The 17,195-nt window shown below is 36.4% G+C and overlaps 1 protein-coding gene across 50 annotated transcripts in view; it reads left to right on the forward strand.

The window, feature by feature from the left end:
- RIMS2 (regulating synaptic membrane exocytosis 2) overlaps window positions 1-17,195 on the forward strand; it is a 466,814-nt gene that overhangs the window by 246,027 nt on the left and 203,592 nt on the right. For 30 of the 50 annotated variants that reach the window (XM_078393634.1, XM_078393635.1, XM_072999204.2 and 27 more), the window contains 4 exons: window positions 2,142-2,265; window positions 6,099-6,145; window positions 11,219-11,331; window positions 16,863-16,910. In XM_078393634.1, the coding sequence (XP_078249760.1) occupies window positions 2,142-2,265; window positions 6,099-6,145; window positions 11,219-11,331; window positions 16,863-16,910 (332 nt within the window). The remainder of the gene's footprint in view (window positions 1-2,141; window positions 2,266-6,098; window positions 6,146-11,218; window positions 11,332-16,862; window positions 16,911-17,195) is intronic. The other 20 variants (XM_078393641.1, XM_078393664.1, XM_078393670.1 and 17 more) reach the window with 1 other exon arrangement.

Raw genomic sequence — 17,195 nt, forward strand, 5'->3', positions numbered from 1 at the left:
GTGGAGTGCACTGATCAAAATTTCACACCTTGATCCTCTTCATGAGCTGCCCATGAGCTGTAGTATACTAGTATTCAGAGAATTTACCCCATGGGAAGTCCAATTACAGCTGCTCTGGGGAACCAGGATTCCCAAATTTTTCAATTGCATTATTGCTTTGTTTGAAACTCTCATATTGTTTCCAATCTAAGGTAGTAAAACCATTATAAGAGTATTGTGACACTATAGTGCAGCACTATGAGGCACTGTGGCCACCATCCTTTCCCCACCTGTGAGATCGTGGAGGACAATTAAATGATCAGCTGCCACAGTGCCAAGAAGTGATGTCAGTGCTATGAGCACAGTTGATCTCCCACCTGTGTCACTGTGACCAGAGGTGCATAACCAAACATGACTAGTGGGGGTAGTTGGCCCTGTTGCAGGCAGCAGCTCCTATGAGGTGACAGGTACAGGCTTGCTCCTCTGTGCAACAATCTCAGCAGGACAAGACAGAAAACAAAACTACTCCAGCAGACACTTGGGGTGAGGGAATCCCAGAGAAACCCAGAAAGGGAATAGCATTCAGGCCTCCTGGCAGTGTGATTTTCAATAGCAAATACATTGGTATTTGGCAGCTGCCTCACATTTGAAGGTTCTGTTTGGCTAGTAAGCTGGGGTGGGGATCTAATGGGGAACAGGGTTATCTGATGTCTCCTTTAGCCTATTGTCCAACAGAATAAAGAAGCCTAGCTAACTCAGAGTCCTAGACCAGTAGAGAATGTCTCAAGGAACTGGTTCTTACCTGTTCAGCAACCCCAGTCCTGCGAGGAGTAATTCTTCATTTAGTGATTTAGCCGGTAGTCCAATCTTGCATGCACTTATGCTGTGAGCCTCATCTGGCATGTGCTTAGTCATCTGGTGATCTTAAACCTAACTGCAGTTACCTGTCCAGTAGTCATGGACCTAAATGTCTGCCCACTTGACAATCCTGTTCTTGCCCTTAGCTTCATTTCTGGTGGTCAAGGTCCTATACTAACCTACCAATGGGTTGTCTGGCTACAACTTGCACCTACAAGTCCCAGAATCCCCGTTTAGTCCTGTAAGTGACCTACAACACAGGACTATAACCTGATTGACAGATAGGTCCACTCTGGATATTTTTGTAATACTAACAAAGAGAAAGATCCTGTTTAGAAAAATTGCAATAAAGGAAGATTTGTTCATCTGACTTTGAGTTTAATGTGTGTTTCATGGGACAGTAGAGCTCAGTTGTTTGATGTGTCCCTCCATATCGAAGACAGATCACACACACCTTAAAGACTAATAAGTATAAAAAAGCGAGTTTATAGGAAAATTTTAAAAAATCTAGGTCTAAATTTAAGGAGCCACAAGATTCTTTGTCATTTTTGCAGCAGAAGATTAGCATAGCGTGAAAATATAAATAGAGCTCTTAAACTCTACTCTCAACTTGGGGTCAAAATGGATAATACAGTTAGCTTATTGTTACAAATGGGACTTTCGTAAGTGTGGAAAGATCCTTATTTTTCATTAGCATGCTTTTACTAAATTGCATGAGTTGTATTCTAGCAAACTGTGTTTTGTGATTGCACATTGAAAAGTATGTGCTTAATTTGGAAGTCTGTTCATTCAGGGTTGTATCTCTGAGGATATCATGCTGTAGGTGAAAAAAAAAATCAGTCTTTCAGTTTACCCTTGATGGTAATGCCATTTAGATCATTTCATCCACTGGTTCCTTTAAAACATCACTTAACATGAAGAATGCTGAATTCAGTGCCTTATTACCTAAATGTAACCATTTTGGAAAACCTGTTAATGGATGCGTTTGGATTCAGTAGGGTGGTTCTGTACATTATGACAGAAGATGGATAATGCAAAGGAAACAATATATCAGTTCATCTGTTGTGAGACTATATGCCTGAATAGGAGAATTCTATTTCATTACATTTTATATAAGGTGAAATGCTCTCTTATTCGGATATAATTATGTTTCTGTATTATTGATTGGGGGTATCATGCCATTAAAAAAAACTAAATTTAAGTAATGCTAGGCCTGAGCAGTCCACAGAGGAAGTTAATCAGTCCAGAACAATAACTTACAGGAGTTCTTCCTCTTAAACAAATTATTCTGGCTTTTATTTCAGGTGATGAAGTATTAGAATGGAATGGCAAGTTTTTGCAAGGAGCCACCTTTGAAGAAGTGTACAATATCATTTTAGAATCCAAACCAGAGCCACAAGTGGAACTTGTAGTTTCGAGGCCAATTGGGTGAGTGGTGTTAGAAATTTTCTTCTTGAACCTTTTGGAATATGTACAGTATTTCTTAGAAAGATGTTCTAAATTGATTTTCATATTGGACAATCAATTCATTATCTTGAATCATAGAATCATGAAGTTGGAAGGGGCCTATAAGGCCATCAAGTCCAACCCCCTGCTCAGTGCAGGAATACAAATCAAAGGATATCTGTCATGTGGTTGTCTAAATTTATCTTGAATGCCTCCGGTTTTGAAGCACTCATCACCTGTCGAGGTAATTGCTGTTCTGCTCTAGCAGTTAAGAATTTTTTTTCCTGATATCCAGATGAAATCTGGCTCCCTGTAACTTGAGCCCATTGTTGCTTGTCCTGCACTCAGGTATGATTGAGAACAGATCCTGCTTCTCCTTTGTATGAGAACCTTTCAAGCATTTGAAAAGTGTTATTATATCTTCCCCCAGTCTTCTTTTATCAATGCTAAGCATGCCAAATTCTTTCAGTCTTTCCTCATAAGGCTTCGTTTCCAGCACCATGATCATTTTTGTTGGCCTCCTATGAACTTTTTTCAATTTGTCAGCATCCTTCTTAAAATGTACTGTACTGTCCAGAACTGGATACAGTACTCAGGATGAAGCCTAACCAGTGCTGAACAGAGAACTAGTCTCTCTCTTCTGTCATAGATGCATATCTTACTTGCAGTAATGATTATTAAAATCCATAATTTATCAGGCTTCTCTTTAACTTTTCAGAAACTTCCAACTGATTTAAAACATAGCTGCCAGATTGTAATTTAGAAATCATTATAGTAGCAATATCTCACTGATACTGAAAGTTCTCCAGTAAGCCATGCTTTATTCCTATATAAATCACAGTCCTGGTTCTAAACCAGCTTGGACTAAACCTGTATTTAGAGCAGGGATGGGAAGGAATTAAATTGAGATCCACTAGTAGATCACTGCTAATTTCCATTAGATTGCAAATGCTTAACAGTACCACCAGCAAAACTACCTCTGCTCCACCCTAAATTATATAGTTGAAATGAGAAAAACCAAAGAGATGCAGGCAGGAGTGGTATTTACATGAAAGGATGATGAACCCTCTTGAAACTGGCACGAAAAGAGGTACAAATGAACCAGATTCCTGGCCTCAAAACATGTAATACTAGAGGAGTGTGTATGCTCAAGCTGGTTCTGGCTTTTAAATCTCAGGATTCTAGTAAAAATCAAGGTTGTTCTTGCAAACCCAAGGTCTGTCAACTCCTGACCTTGAAGACCAGGCTTATTTCAGCCTCTTTAGAGCATCTCTTAAGGTCTTTCTCCCTTACTTTTAGGGATTAATCAACTTGGGAAACAGAGAGACAACAACCCTATTCAGGCATTGCAGAATATAGGGTGGTCAATCTTTGACCTTTCTGTTGCCAGTTTTTCATGTGATCACTGGCAGATCTGAGGAGGACAGGCTTTTCTTTGTGTGTAGGTTCTGTAACAAGGATGTTGATAGCCAAGACTGTATATTTTCTATCGAATCTGAATAAAAACAAGTAGGTCTGAAGTGTGATTTTTACCCCAAGGCAGGTTACTTCAGGTTTTGAAAAAATGCACAGGTTATACCCACAAGATCCTATGGGTGAAAAAAGAAGTCCTCCCCCTGCCTCCCCACGGACCTTTCATGGCTCTCTACAATCATAATAAGTGGTCTGGCAGAGAAAGAATATAGTGTTCCATTTTATTTTCATGATGATTGTAGAAAATGGTGCTTTTCTTCTGTAGTTACTGAGGATCCAAGCGGATAGAGGACAGAGGGAGTAATCTGTAATTTGTCAGCGAAACCACTCACTCTTCTGCATAGAATTATTGTCTATGGTTAAAAAGTGAATTATTCATAAAAGACTGTATTATTATCATGCAGATTCCATGCAAAGGCTGCCCTATTAGCTAAAACGTTAAACTAAAAATAGCTTTTAATCTGCTCATGGTTCTGTGGATGTTCGTTCTGTGCTCCTATTTTAGTTTTCTATTATTAGTGTTTGATTGCTTTATTGTTGTTCTGTGTTTCTCATTTTTAGTAAAATAGTATTTTTCCTGGAAGTTATGGGTAAAGCAAATAATGCTTTGTTTGATTTCATATATTGCATTAATACAGACTATTTTTCAAACACAGAGTGACTTTTTCATACTAATGTTATACAGATCTCTGTGTGTTCTTATTCTGTAAAAATTTCAACATGGTAATCCAGTGTAAACAAAATTAGAAACCACACCTTGTTACAGGAACAGCCTGGCTAAATCTTGGAATTGTGCCCTGCCATCTAAGAAGGAAATTGAAAGCTTCTACTTTCAGTTGTAACTAACCACAGTTAGTTCCCAATGCAAAATAGGATCAAACTGTAGTTTAGTACAGTATGAACCCCTTATCCACGGGATCAATATCCATTGATTCACCTACCCACAGCGTGAAAATATTGAAAATATTAAAAGAAAAAAACCCCAGAAAAAACTATTTCAACATATATTACCAGAACTGGCCACTAGAAGGAGCCAGAGACCATGCTATGAATACTTGTTAGTGAAGAATACATAGCATTGCCCGCTAGTGGCCAGTTGTGGAAATGCATGTGGAAATAATCTTGTTCTGTTCCCCCCTTTTTTTTACCATTATCTATTTTTTTTACTATTATCTACAGTTTTTAGTATCTCTGAGGCTGGTGGAGGACTTGGAACCAGTCCCCAACAGATATGGAGGCTGTACTGTACCTTTTTTAGGCCATGGCCATAACACAATATGAAAGAAATATAAGTCGAATCAGGATTGTATAGATTGTATAATGAACATTATAAGGTGGTGTGCATGAAGAATGGTTTCCAGTCTATGAAACTCTTCATATGTGCCAGGGCCCTCATTGAGAATGGTTGGGCCCTGGCACATTTAGTATATCCTGGTTTGTTGACTAGAAGAGATTATGCAGGCATCAGAAGCATATATAAGCTTGTCCTTGTAATTAATGTTAGTTCATTACCTTAGACCCACACATTGAGACTCACTGAAGCTACAAACTGTAGATGCAGTTCTTTAGGGAACAATCAAAGCAAAAAGTATATTTAATATTATAATTGTTAAGATTGGAAGCACATGTAAATTTCTTTACTTTGCACTTTTAAAAACCTTTAAGAGGTTTACTGGAAAGGTTGCTTGTATCCAGTCTGCTTTGGATATTGTAAAATATTCAAATGAAATGGTGCTTTTGTGTTACGTTTGCTTGGCTCCCTTTCAGCCTGTTTCATACGTGGATGTCAACATCTGGTCAGTCACAATACATTAGCAGACCACTTGTAGAAATTGTGGATACCGATGAGGTAACAATGTACTTCAGCACTTATGAAGTAGTCTGCTTGGAACTAATCAAATCATACATTAAAAATGTGTTGGTCTCTGTATTACAGCACTGCACCTCTGTCTCTCAGTATCCATTCATTGGAGATAATGGTTTGTGTCTATGGTGTCTGTCCTAGACCAAACATTGCTAACCGTTCTGCCCCCCTCTGCACCCCATCCCCTGTGCACACTCAAATCTGCTTTGAAGGGTTGGGCGACTAGGTGGAGCATATTGGCAGGGCACTGGGGTGTGTGTGCAGAAGGATTTGAAGTAGGAGGGGGGAATTTTTAAGTCCCACTGTGGGAATGGAACCAACTCATATGACATTGACTGTAACTCATTAATTTCTATTTTCTGTGATATAGGTATTCTGCTATGTAGCATTCCTTTTTTAAATTTCTTGATGTTATGTGGTAAATAAATCTACATTTAACAGAAACAAGATAATCATGTTTTGCTCTTCACAATTGCAGGGATATTCCCCGAATACCTGACAGTACACATGCACAGTTGGAGTCCAGTAAGTTTACTTTTTATGGGTTAGTTACAAGTATTGTCACATATTTGAAGTAAGGTGGAAATTGGAAAGATGCTTACACTTTCCCTAACTCTTACATATTATAGGTATATTTCTTCTATGTGACTTATCCATCTTTTCAATCTCTGTTTAATAATAAGCTATGAAAAGTCAAGAAATATAATGCCAGAATTGTGGTTTAACTCCCCTCCCACATGCTATTCTTTATTAAAAAGGGTGAAACAATCCAGTGAATAAAAATAGCATTGATTCCAATCCAAACTTTTTAATTTCCTGGTTTTTGTCAATATTATATGCCACAGCCTTATTAAATAAAATGTATCTCATGAGGTTAGAGATTAAAAAAACAAAAAAAATTTTAAATAAATATACACCCTCTTCTCATGGTTTCCATGAATCACAGTTGGGTTTTGGGCCTAAGCTTGATCAGAATGATCCAGAATGCACAGCTGAAAACTCAAAGCTTTTTCTCCTCCCCATTATGCTGTGTGTTTGCTCCAAGCCACCAATGGTTTCCCCCCAGGCTCTCTCTGTCTTCTACAGGAATAGCTTCTCTGAGAGAGTGTGCTGCACTCTAAACTTTTTTTTAATTTAATTTTTGTTTTTGGTGCTCTTGTTACTTTTCCTGTCTTTCCTTTATTTTCCCTTTCTCCATCGTTGTTATATCCTGAAACCTTAAAAAAGAAAAGAAAAAAGTAGTTCCCCCCATTTTGATGTTTCCTTCCCTCCCCTGCCCCACTTCTTATCCTTACTGGTACCTACCCTATCAAAATATATGGCATCTCTAGCACTGTTTAAAAAGTGCAGTGATTGTAGGGTGAAAATTCCTCACACTGACCATTATACTAAGTGCTTGTAATGTTTGGGGCAGACTCATTTATTGCTAAATTGTTCTATTTGCAAGGCCTTCACCAAGGTCACACTGAAAAATATTTGCAACATAAACTCTATCTCTGGCAAAAACAAAACAAAACAAAACCACAATAACAACAAACAAACAAACAAAACCCCCCCAAAACCCTCTTCAAGCCAGCAAACTGGTTCCAGACCATCTTTTGTTATGCAGTCTAATACAAGCCTAATCAGGTTGCAAACTCCCCTGAGGGCTCACCCCCAAGACGTTGTCTAGAATGATTGGTAGCCTGCAGTCTGAGATTCCATGTAATCTAAAAATGGATTCAGAACCAAAGTCTCCATTGGAATCAAAGAAAAGACATAGAAACTCAGTGTCCTTATATCGTATGAAGCAAAAGAAACTGACACCTCCAGTTAGCTAGGCAGCAACATTCATATCAACCTTAGACCTCTCTTAAGAACATTTGTGCTCAGTTGCTCTTGGTCTTACCATCTGAAACTTCTCAGTATGCAGAAGAAGTACTATGCCTTGACTTGATATTGGAGGGAGAATTGCAAAGCTCTCCACTGTGGGACTTTGCCACTGACCTTAAAACCAACAGCACTTGAGCATCCTAACAGGGACAGATCTCTGTCTTATTCAAACTCTATGGTGCAATCAGGCTCAAGATCAAGATCCTCAGCTCAACATCAAGTCGATAGATCTGTCTCTGATATGATGTCTTCAGCATATAGATATTCAAGGTAACCACATGTAGACTCCATCTGTAGAATATATTATCCTTTTCCTGCTCTGTATTTCATGGCTCCTTGGAATTATCTTAGCATTGAGTAGCAATCTCTGAGAGTGGGTAGATTTGGCCACAAAACAAACTGGGACTCTTCCTCTTGGTTCCATGAGGATTGGAACTGACCTAGGAGGTCATCAGCCCATTCACAATCTTCCCCAAGCAATCAACACCGACATCATTGATCTGATCCAAAGAAAGGAGGAAACATTCCCATTCAAAATCTCACACTCCTCACAGGGTTCATCATTCACATTCTCATATTTTACTACAGTCTGCTATAAAGGATATCTACTCAGCAAATCTATCCAGAAGCAAACCCACAAGATAGGTGGGTAGACCTTCCACAGCTCATCCTAATACAGATACAGTCACTGAACCTAAACAAACTACAGAAAAAGTCAAGAGATTCAAATTCCTCACATTATGAAAAGCCACAGCCAAATGATTTTTATTCAGATTATTCCTTACCCTGTTCTCCTTTTCCATTTATTTTCTATCCTGAATCAGTGGTAAAGGACTAGTCTCCTCTTTTGCTGTCTAATGATATTTGACAGTATACAGATATTATTTAAAGACAGCAAAGTCTTTACAGATTCAAGTTCAGACAGGTGCCAAACCAGCAGCTGATCCAGTTTTTGCTTGGGTTCAACACAGTACTAATGGTCTAGTACAGCACTCAGTTCTGCAGACTCTTGACTAGTTTGGTTATGCAATTCTAGCTTAAATCTGTTCCTTCAACATCTTGTAGAATAGAAAATCTCTACAGAATTAAAGAAGAGGGAGTCCTCTATCTTGTGACGTGTACCTAATTCATTTATAGCTGAAGTCTCTCAAACTGGATCTAGAGTTTCCTTGTACTGAACACCCATTAATAAAGGATGTAAACTTGATCTGTTGGAATGTGGATTTTTCTCTTCAGCAACTTTAGGAATCTGGGTATTGAACTACCAAGTAGCCATGTCTTCATATAACCAATTCGTATAGGAAAGGTTACAACCTCTACTCACATGCTTACCTGAGGAGACAAAAAGCCGTGGCTCTTTTCAACAGGAAGCAATTTCATTATCTGCCTATTTGATTCACTCTTTGAGGCACATGGGTGAATGCTGTACCAAGTGTATGGCTGGGACTCTGAGGCATCATGCATGCTTAACATCATGGACAGAGGTTCTTCAACACAAAAGCAGACAAATGGATGTAGGACATGGTAAAGAAGAGAACCTAGGGGTGCCTCATCTCAAAATTATCAATATAACTAAAGACAAAACTAGACCATCATGCAGGAATTACCACCCTTACTCCAAAGCAGGTAACTATCAGAACAAACTTGAGCATCAGACAAGTTCACACCTCAGTCCTGCTGTCATCAAACTAAACAAAATAATTCCAAATCTATTTCAAAGAAATATGACTAGAAAACAAAACAGCAATTTTTGCTCACCTGTGACTGAGATCAGCCATACTACATTTCCTCAACATCCAATTTCTTTTCCCAGCAATGGGACTCTTGCACCATTTTTCATCACTTGGTGCAGGGTCACCAAGTATTTTTGGGTCCTTTCTGTTATCTCCCAAGGTTATGCATTAAAGTTTGCTATTTTCCCACCTACTGGCAAAATTTGCAAAACCATACCATCTCAGGTTCTACCAGAGGAGATACTGACTAGAAAAGAATGCAGTAAACCCATTTCCATTAACAAAAATTCAGGATGGTTTTTATTCAGGGTGCCTTACAGTCCCCAAGAGGGATGTAGGATTATTTCCTATCCTGGATCTATGTGCAGTCAACAAATACAGTATATAGTAACAAAGAAGTTTTACATGGTGATTCTTATCCTTCCATTGCTGAGGAATGTAAATTGTTGACTATAGTAGACTTGAAGGATGGTTATTTTCACATAGCCATAAGGCAAAATCATTGTCATTTCCTTAATTTTGTTCTTAGAGGCAAGAACCTAAATTCAAGGTGCTTTTTGTCAGCCTATCTAGCATGTTTCCAGTGGCAGCATACCTAAGAGTCAGAGGTATTGCCACAGTCATATGCAGAGCTTCTCAGAATCAAACCACTTCAGTGAGCCTTAATTCAAAGATAAGCAAGCCAGAGTGATTTAATATTTGGCTTCCACTATATAGCAGTTTTCACATATTATGAATTGGGCATACATATAGCACCAGAGGAACGTCCCAAGTGATGTTTCAACTGCCTTTTCCATAACTTTCTTTTTTTTTTGTTCCTGATTTCCAAGTTTTTTATGGTTTGTAAGGTGACTCCAGCATCTTTGATTATATCTGTTATTAATTATTCATTAATTATGAAAAAGCTCTGTAGTATATTCCTACTGGTTAATAGAAAGCCTTGTTTCAATATCTTTGTGTTTTTTTTTTTTTGAGGTTTTATTTTTGTTCTAGAATATTATTGTGTTTAACTTCCTTCTTATGTATGTTGCATAACAGGCAAACATTTACACTGAGAAGTCTTGATCTTACCAGTTCCAGATAAAGATAGATTTTTGTATTTTATTGTGTTAGGTAATGGTGATAAAAAGCATTATCCTGCGGACACCGAGATGAATTTAAATACCATCCAGTCCCCATGAAATTACTTAAGTTACAATCCTTGAATCAATAATCACACATTGAATATTAATTCTGAAGTATATGTGAGAAGATGAAAGTGTTCAGTGTTAGAACTGACAAGGATTCCAAATATGTCTGTAATTTATTATAGTAGACCTTTTAAAATACCAGGCATAATCCATCAATGTAGTGTAATGTTAGTTGTAATGAATTTGATGTAGGCATATGTTCTATTTTCCTGCTGTATAATTTTAAATGTTTTCTTTGGTTGCATTGTATTAATTTGCTGATATCCTGTTGCTGAGTATAGTAAGTCACAACTAAAGTAGGCCCATGGAATCAGTGGGGACTTTGTGAGATCATTCATTTATAAAGTCCGTTGATTCAGTGGACCTATTCTAGTTATGATTTACTACACTCAGCAACAGGATTTCAGCCATGGTTTATACAGTTTTTAGAAAAGTAGGTGTGTTAGTCTGTTTCGGCATGTGTAATAAAGACAAGACAAAAACTAAGGTATTGTGACACCTTTGAGACTTACAGTGTCAGGCTTTTGTGAATTATAGTCTATGAATTACCCAGAGAATGGAGTTGTACTCCTTGAGAGGTCAGATTAAAATTAGCCTTAAAGATGTTAAAGAATTTTTCCTTTTTTTGCTTTTGTTATTTTTTATGCAAGTCTCTTTAAGTATTATCATTTGCCTATATGTTTTCTCACAGTTTCTGTGTGTTTCTTTATACACAGAAACTTTTTGCCTTAATGCTTACATAATCAAAATGTAAAGTTGTGTAATTGATATTTTTAATAAAATAAAAATAATTGTACTTTCAGGCTCTAGCTCATTTGAATCTCAAAAAATGGACCGGCCTTCTATTTCAGTCACTTCTCCCATGAGTCCGGGCATGCTGAGGGATGTCCCACAGTTCTTATCTGGACAACTTTCAGTATGTAAAACTTGAGTTTTACTTATTTTTGACTTTTTAATAAAATACTTCCAATGAAAAATGCTAGATAGCTGCATATGAAATACGTTGTTGCCACTAATGTTCTTTTTGTTTACTTTTTTCTTGACACTGATTTTTAAAAAATAAATTTATATTCGGGATATTTATATGTTGTTACCGTATTTTTCGCACCGTAAGATGCACTTTTCCCCCACAAAACAGGGGGGTGGAAAGTCTGTGTGTCTTATGGAGTGAAGAAAACAGATTATTATATTTTCCTGTTTTCTTCTCCTAAAAAATTGGTGCGTCTTATGGAAAGGTGCGTCTTATGGAGCGAAAAATACGGTATTTGCTGTTGTGTATAAACCTGTATATGTAGTTCACTATAATTATGTGTTGAGATTTCAGTGAAATAATAGAAGAATAATGCAAAGACCAGTGTGTGGAATTTGGAAATGAGACTCAGGTTTTCAATAATGTAAAATTACTGGAAATGTCTAGGCTTCTGCAACCCATTCCTGAGAGATTGTTTTACACCATGTTATTCTGGGAAAATTCTCTACTAGCCTTTGATTACATTTGTTCAATGTGGATATATTGTTCCATTGGAATCAGCCCAGGAGTACTTGTACACGCGCAAGCATGCTTATAACACTAATATTTGGAATGCTGTGAACCCTTCCTTTTCTTGAAAACTTGAGAAGAATTTTCAGAAGTGATTAAGCTTTGGAATCTATATCCATGAAAATAATTGATATTAAAGAGTGAAGATTAATAAGGTTGCTGATTTTACAATTTGAAACAATGTATATTTAGGTGGTGAATTGGGTAGAAAATAAGTACAGTATGCCTTTATAGAATACATAAAATACAGAGAAATAAGAAGTGGTTTCTTTTCTTTTTCCTGTCATTTGTTTCTGTAATAGTGCAGAATTACAAAAAAGTTATAAAACATCATAATTCACTTTGCTTCCTCAAACCAAGAAAAATATAGGTTAATTTTAATCCACATTAAATATTCTTGAATTTTATTTTATACTAAATAAGAAAGTATTTCTTGGCCATAGAGAGTATATTGGATATAAATAATGTTGGAATTAATGGGATTTGTTGTAGAATGAGTTCTTATCTGTTAATATCTACAGAACTAAATAGATCTTTTGGATGGTCTTGATTTTATTTCTATTTTTGGAAAAAATGTAAATTCTGTTACTTATCACTTTGCTCATGTACTATTTTGAAAGACTACATGTAAGGATAAATTCCCCAAGAATTTCTTCACACTATTTATGTGGAAATTGCCAGGAAATTGTGATTGTAGAGAGCTTCACTATGGTAGAACCACTGAACTACAAGGACTTTGGTTTCCTAACATTTTCCTTTAGTCTGATGTGATCATTTTTATTTATTACCAATAATATTTACATCCTTCTTTCAGGATACAAATGCTTCCTTACTAGTAGTATCAATATTAATCAATAAGTTCATACCTTTTTAGTAACATCAAAGAATAAATAATAAAATCTAAAAACAAATATGACAAAATGTAAGAAATATCAGTAACCTTCATGCAGAACAACTAGCAGCACATGGCATTGGGAGGTGAGGAAATAGTCTGGCTAGAATATGTTTGGACACTGGATCTAATCTATGCTTATCTTCTTTTCATTCTTGAAATGCTTCCTATAGGACAGATGCTATATATAGAGAGAGAGGAATCAGGCAGAAATAGGCTCTGGATGGTTCCCATTTTTTAATTTGTCCTAATCTCATTTTAGTTTTCTTTTAAACTTAAACTTAAATAACCTCTATCTCTATTAAAAGAAGCTACACCTATCCATGCCAATGCCACAGAAAATACTGGACTGCTATCCCAATATAGCTGTCATATGCCTAAGCAGGAATGGTTTCCCCATTCATTTCACAAGAGATAGCATGACCCAAATTATTAGATTCCTCCCCAACCCCTCCTTGCTGTGTGAAACCTATGAGCCACATGTGACCCTGCAGCATTTTTGTGGTACCCAAAACTCTGTGAAGTTTCTTTTTTAAAAAAAATTGGATAAAAATTCCATAACTCTGTTCCTGGAGACTTCAGGTTTTTTGATCAAGGGCCTCATTGGTAAGGGTTTTCATATTTATTCTATTTATTTGATTTATTGAAAATAGTTTTACCCTGCCCTTCTCCTTGAATGGACCCAAGGTGTATAGGACCTCCCTGTCTCTTAAAAAAGAAAGAAAAAATTTAAGGCACTTTTAAGACACATTTTTTTAAAAAGCCTGAAAATGATTATTTGTGAGCTTGAGTCCAAAATTTGCCTTCTAAGAGTTGTGAGAGCATGTACCCCTTATCTAATGGTTCATTGATTTTGTATACATTTTGGAAGACTGCCTTGTAGTCTATAGAGCGAAAGGGGGAACATAGGATAGTAAGAGATAATTTTGTATAAGGTGAATGGATAGGAATCAAATTGTTATCTGTGTTGATAACAACAACAACCGCCCAGGTTTATTCAGAGTATCCCAATACTAAGTTCTCATTTGTGTACTCATTATTGATTAGCCATTTGGTGAGTGTGGTGTAAGGCAGATCCATGCTTCTTGCTTCATATGTACTGTATCTGCTGGCTGGAGTTGATTACATGGTATAATATGTCTGGCCCTGAATTAGTTGGAATCCATTATAGCTCCATTATATCTGTGAGGGCAAAGGGGGAGGGGGCCTGGGGGTTTCCATTCACGTCTGTAGGCAGGTTTTAAATCACAATTTATACAAGTGAAAACTTACCTCTTTGCAGAGATGGATCCAATCACAGAATGAAAGTGGAACCTAAGTTTCTTTGTTCCTCTGCCAAGCCCCTAACTCCACCCAGTTTGTGTCATTGCAGTAACAGTGTTCTGGCAGGGGTCCATTAGTAGTAGGTATTATTAGTTCTGTGTGTCAAAAGACTGGGATAGAATTGCTGTTTAAACATATCTTTGGGATCAGTCAGGTATAGAGAGTGGAACTGTTTCTACATATTTGGAGTGAGCTACAGGTAGGATTGCCCTGTTAGTTACCGTAATGGATGGTTTACTATGTAATTATATTGAAGGATCTCTGGCTTGTTTCCTCCAAATAGCTATTAATTTGGCCACTAAAGGAAAGCTGTCTTATGTTTCTCCTACACATGTGTCTAATGAGTTGCCTTTAGAGCATTGTATACTACTATCAGCACACATCATATAAATCATATAAATGACGTGATTATTGGTTTTGAGCAATGTGTTAACACACTGTGTCTATCTGCTTCCATATTAAACAGTGGTTTGTTTTATGTTTCATGATTACATGTTATGTCAGGATTGGGAAACCTTAGGAACCAAAACAGGGCTCTGATTACAACTAGAGACAAATATGTATGTGGAATTTATGTAGTGTCCTTTCCATCTTAAAACAAAGTATAGGATCTTTGTGATCATAAGGTGAGTTTTTTGTGAGTGGTTAGAATCCTATTGGTTAGTTACGCCAATAATGTGCAGTGGCCTAAATCACAGTGTTCAATTGCTGCTATTTATTTATTTATTTATTTATTTATTTATTTATTTATTTATTTATTTATTTATTTATTTATTTATTTATTTAATAAAATCGAATATTATTACCCCCACCTTTCTCCTTTAAAATTACCCAAGGTGGTTTACAACATTGAAATACGATATTTAAAGTTGAAAACAGTGAGTATACAAACATGGTTGACATCATTAAATGACAATATTTAAAGCTAAGAATAATGAGTGTCCCTCATTGCACACTAGCTCACATGTCTGCCATGTGATGACTTGCTAACTAGCAGCAATTTGCTAAAACCATCTAGTATGTTTCACTTAACACCAATATATCAGACCTTCTGGCAGAGAGGAAGAGAGAGAGAGACGGATACTCTCAATAACAATAAATACAATCTTATTTTTCTTTTTACCTTTGATATGCACATATGTGAGGGACAGTAGTCATTAATGAGCAAATGTAGCATCACATACTTGTTAGAAACATCTTGAATGTATCTCAAATCACAGCTATGTGGAAAAATGCAGATTGAAATTGCCTATTTGTGGAGGCAGAGCACAACAAGTTCAGGCATGAGGAAGCAGTGTATACATTTAAGTGGAGAAATTAAAGTTTAAATCCAGTCACTAGTCTGATCTACAGGAGACCTGTTGAATCACCTACTGAACAAATCATCATCTAATATCAGTCCAGTTGATTCTGTTGGACAGCTTTTGGGATTTAGACCTAGCACTGCTTGCTTTTGTGTCTTCTCTTCAGTGCTTGTCCGAACTGCATCTTATGAACAAAATGCCTTAAATCATATTGTATTCTCTCTTTTGAATTTCTTTAACCAGTCCTATCTTGAAGAGAAAAAACATCTGTATAAAACACTATGAGTAGAAACTTCCAGCTAATTTTTCACCATGGAATGATTTATTTTTTCATTCATATTGTGGTACTTACCTTGTACAAACATCTACAGTTTTAATCTAATCAATCTGATATCTTCAGTCAATCCATTTTCAGACGTTTTAAATTTTGAGGAATTCTCCTGATATTGTTATGTTTGCATATTAATTGTTCCATCAACTCTTCCTGCAAAGAGTTATAAAGGACTTTGTTTTATATAATTTCAAAAATTGGTCAGTTTCTGAAATGAAAGTTACAGCAGCTGCAGCTTGCCTGGAAGCCCTGAAAAAAAATGCAACCTGCATATGTGATATTACTCTGTTTTATTCATATAGGCTGGGGCTGACACTAGATTTAGTGATTAGGCTTTACTTATAATGAAGTAGTTAGAATGTGTTTGTTTTAAAGATGTTTCTTACTACTTCTAACAAACAATGCTATTAATTGTAGGATGTTTACCATAGTTATAAAATTATGATGCAAAAATAATGTTGCCTCAGAACTGTTGATGAATGGTTTCTAGTCCTTGTTATTCTGTTTTATTATATGTCTTACATATTTCCAGCATAATGTTATACACTTGAAAAAGATAGCACTGAGTTCAAAAGGACTTGTTCACAAGGAAGTTCATATAACATAAGAGTCTTGGGATGTAATTCTGCGCAAACTTAACTAGATGTAAGAGCTATTGAATTCAACTTGTCCTGTTTCTGTGGAGGACAGGACTGTCTTAACTAAGTAATCTTTATTTTGAAGAACATTGGACACAGAAAGTTATTTCTAGCTCTTCTTGTATAGAGCGATAAGTATGAACAGCAGTGAATAAGACCGGAACATTTCTTAATACCATTGACAATGTGACAACAGGGTGGGTTACTTATTTAGATGAAAGTAAAATTGATAAGAGGAGCATACTGCAAATTTAATTTATGTACTGTATATTAATCTTTTTAAAAAAGATAAATATGGTTTTTGGTGTGAAGCAGTGTTTAAAGTTGTGTGTCCTTGTTTTACTTTTGGTCTTTAAGTTTCCAGCGTGTTGTCTTGTTTTGTTTTGTTTTATTGCTTTTTCTTTAATTTTGCTTACCAGAGCCAAAGCCTTAGTAGAAGAACAGCGCCTTTTGTTCCTAGGGTTCAGGTAAAGGCTTCATCTGCCTGACAGAAACTAAAGTTGTGTTCTTTTTTCCTCTTTTGTTTGTCTTGGAAAATGCATAGTAGGAAAACGCAACAGTTTGGTCCGTTTTCCCATTCTATTTTATTTTTGATGTGTTGCTTTAGATCGTATTAACAAAATCCATGTTGTCATGTGAGCAGCTTGAAGAAGCATTGCATGGGGATTAGCATACTGAAATAACATTTAAAGAGACAACTATTTTTGGTTTTTCTTAACCATTTCTAATTAATGAACACAGATTTTTGACAG

The sequence above is a fragment of the Pogona vitticeps genome, chromosome 4, assembly GCF_051106095.1.
Source record: "Pogona vitticeps strain Pit_001003342236 chromosome 4, PviZW2.1, whole genome shotgun sequence".
Classification (NCBI taxonomy): domain Eukaryota; kingdom Metazoa; phylum Chordata; class Lepidosauria; order Squamata; family Agamidae; genus Pogona; species Pogona vitticeps.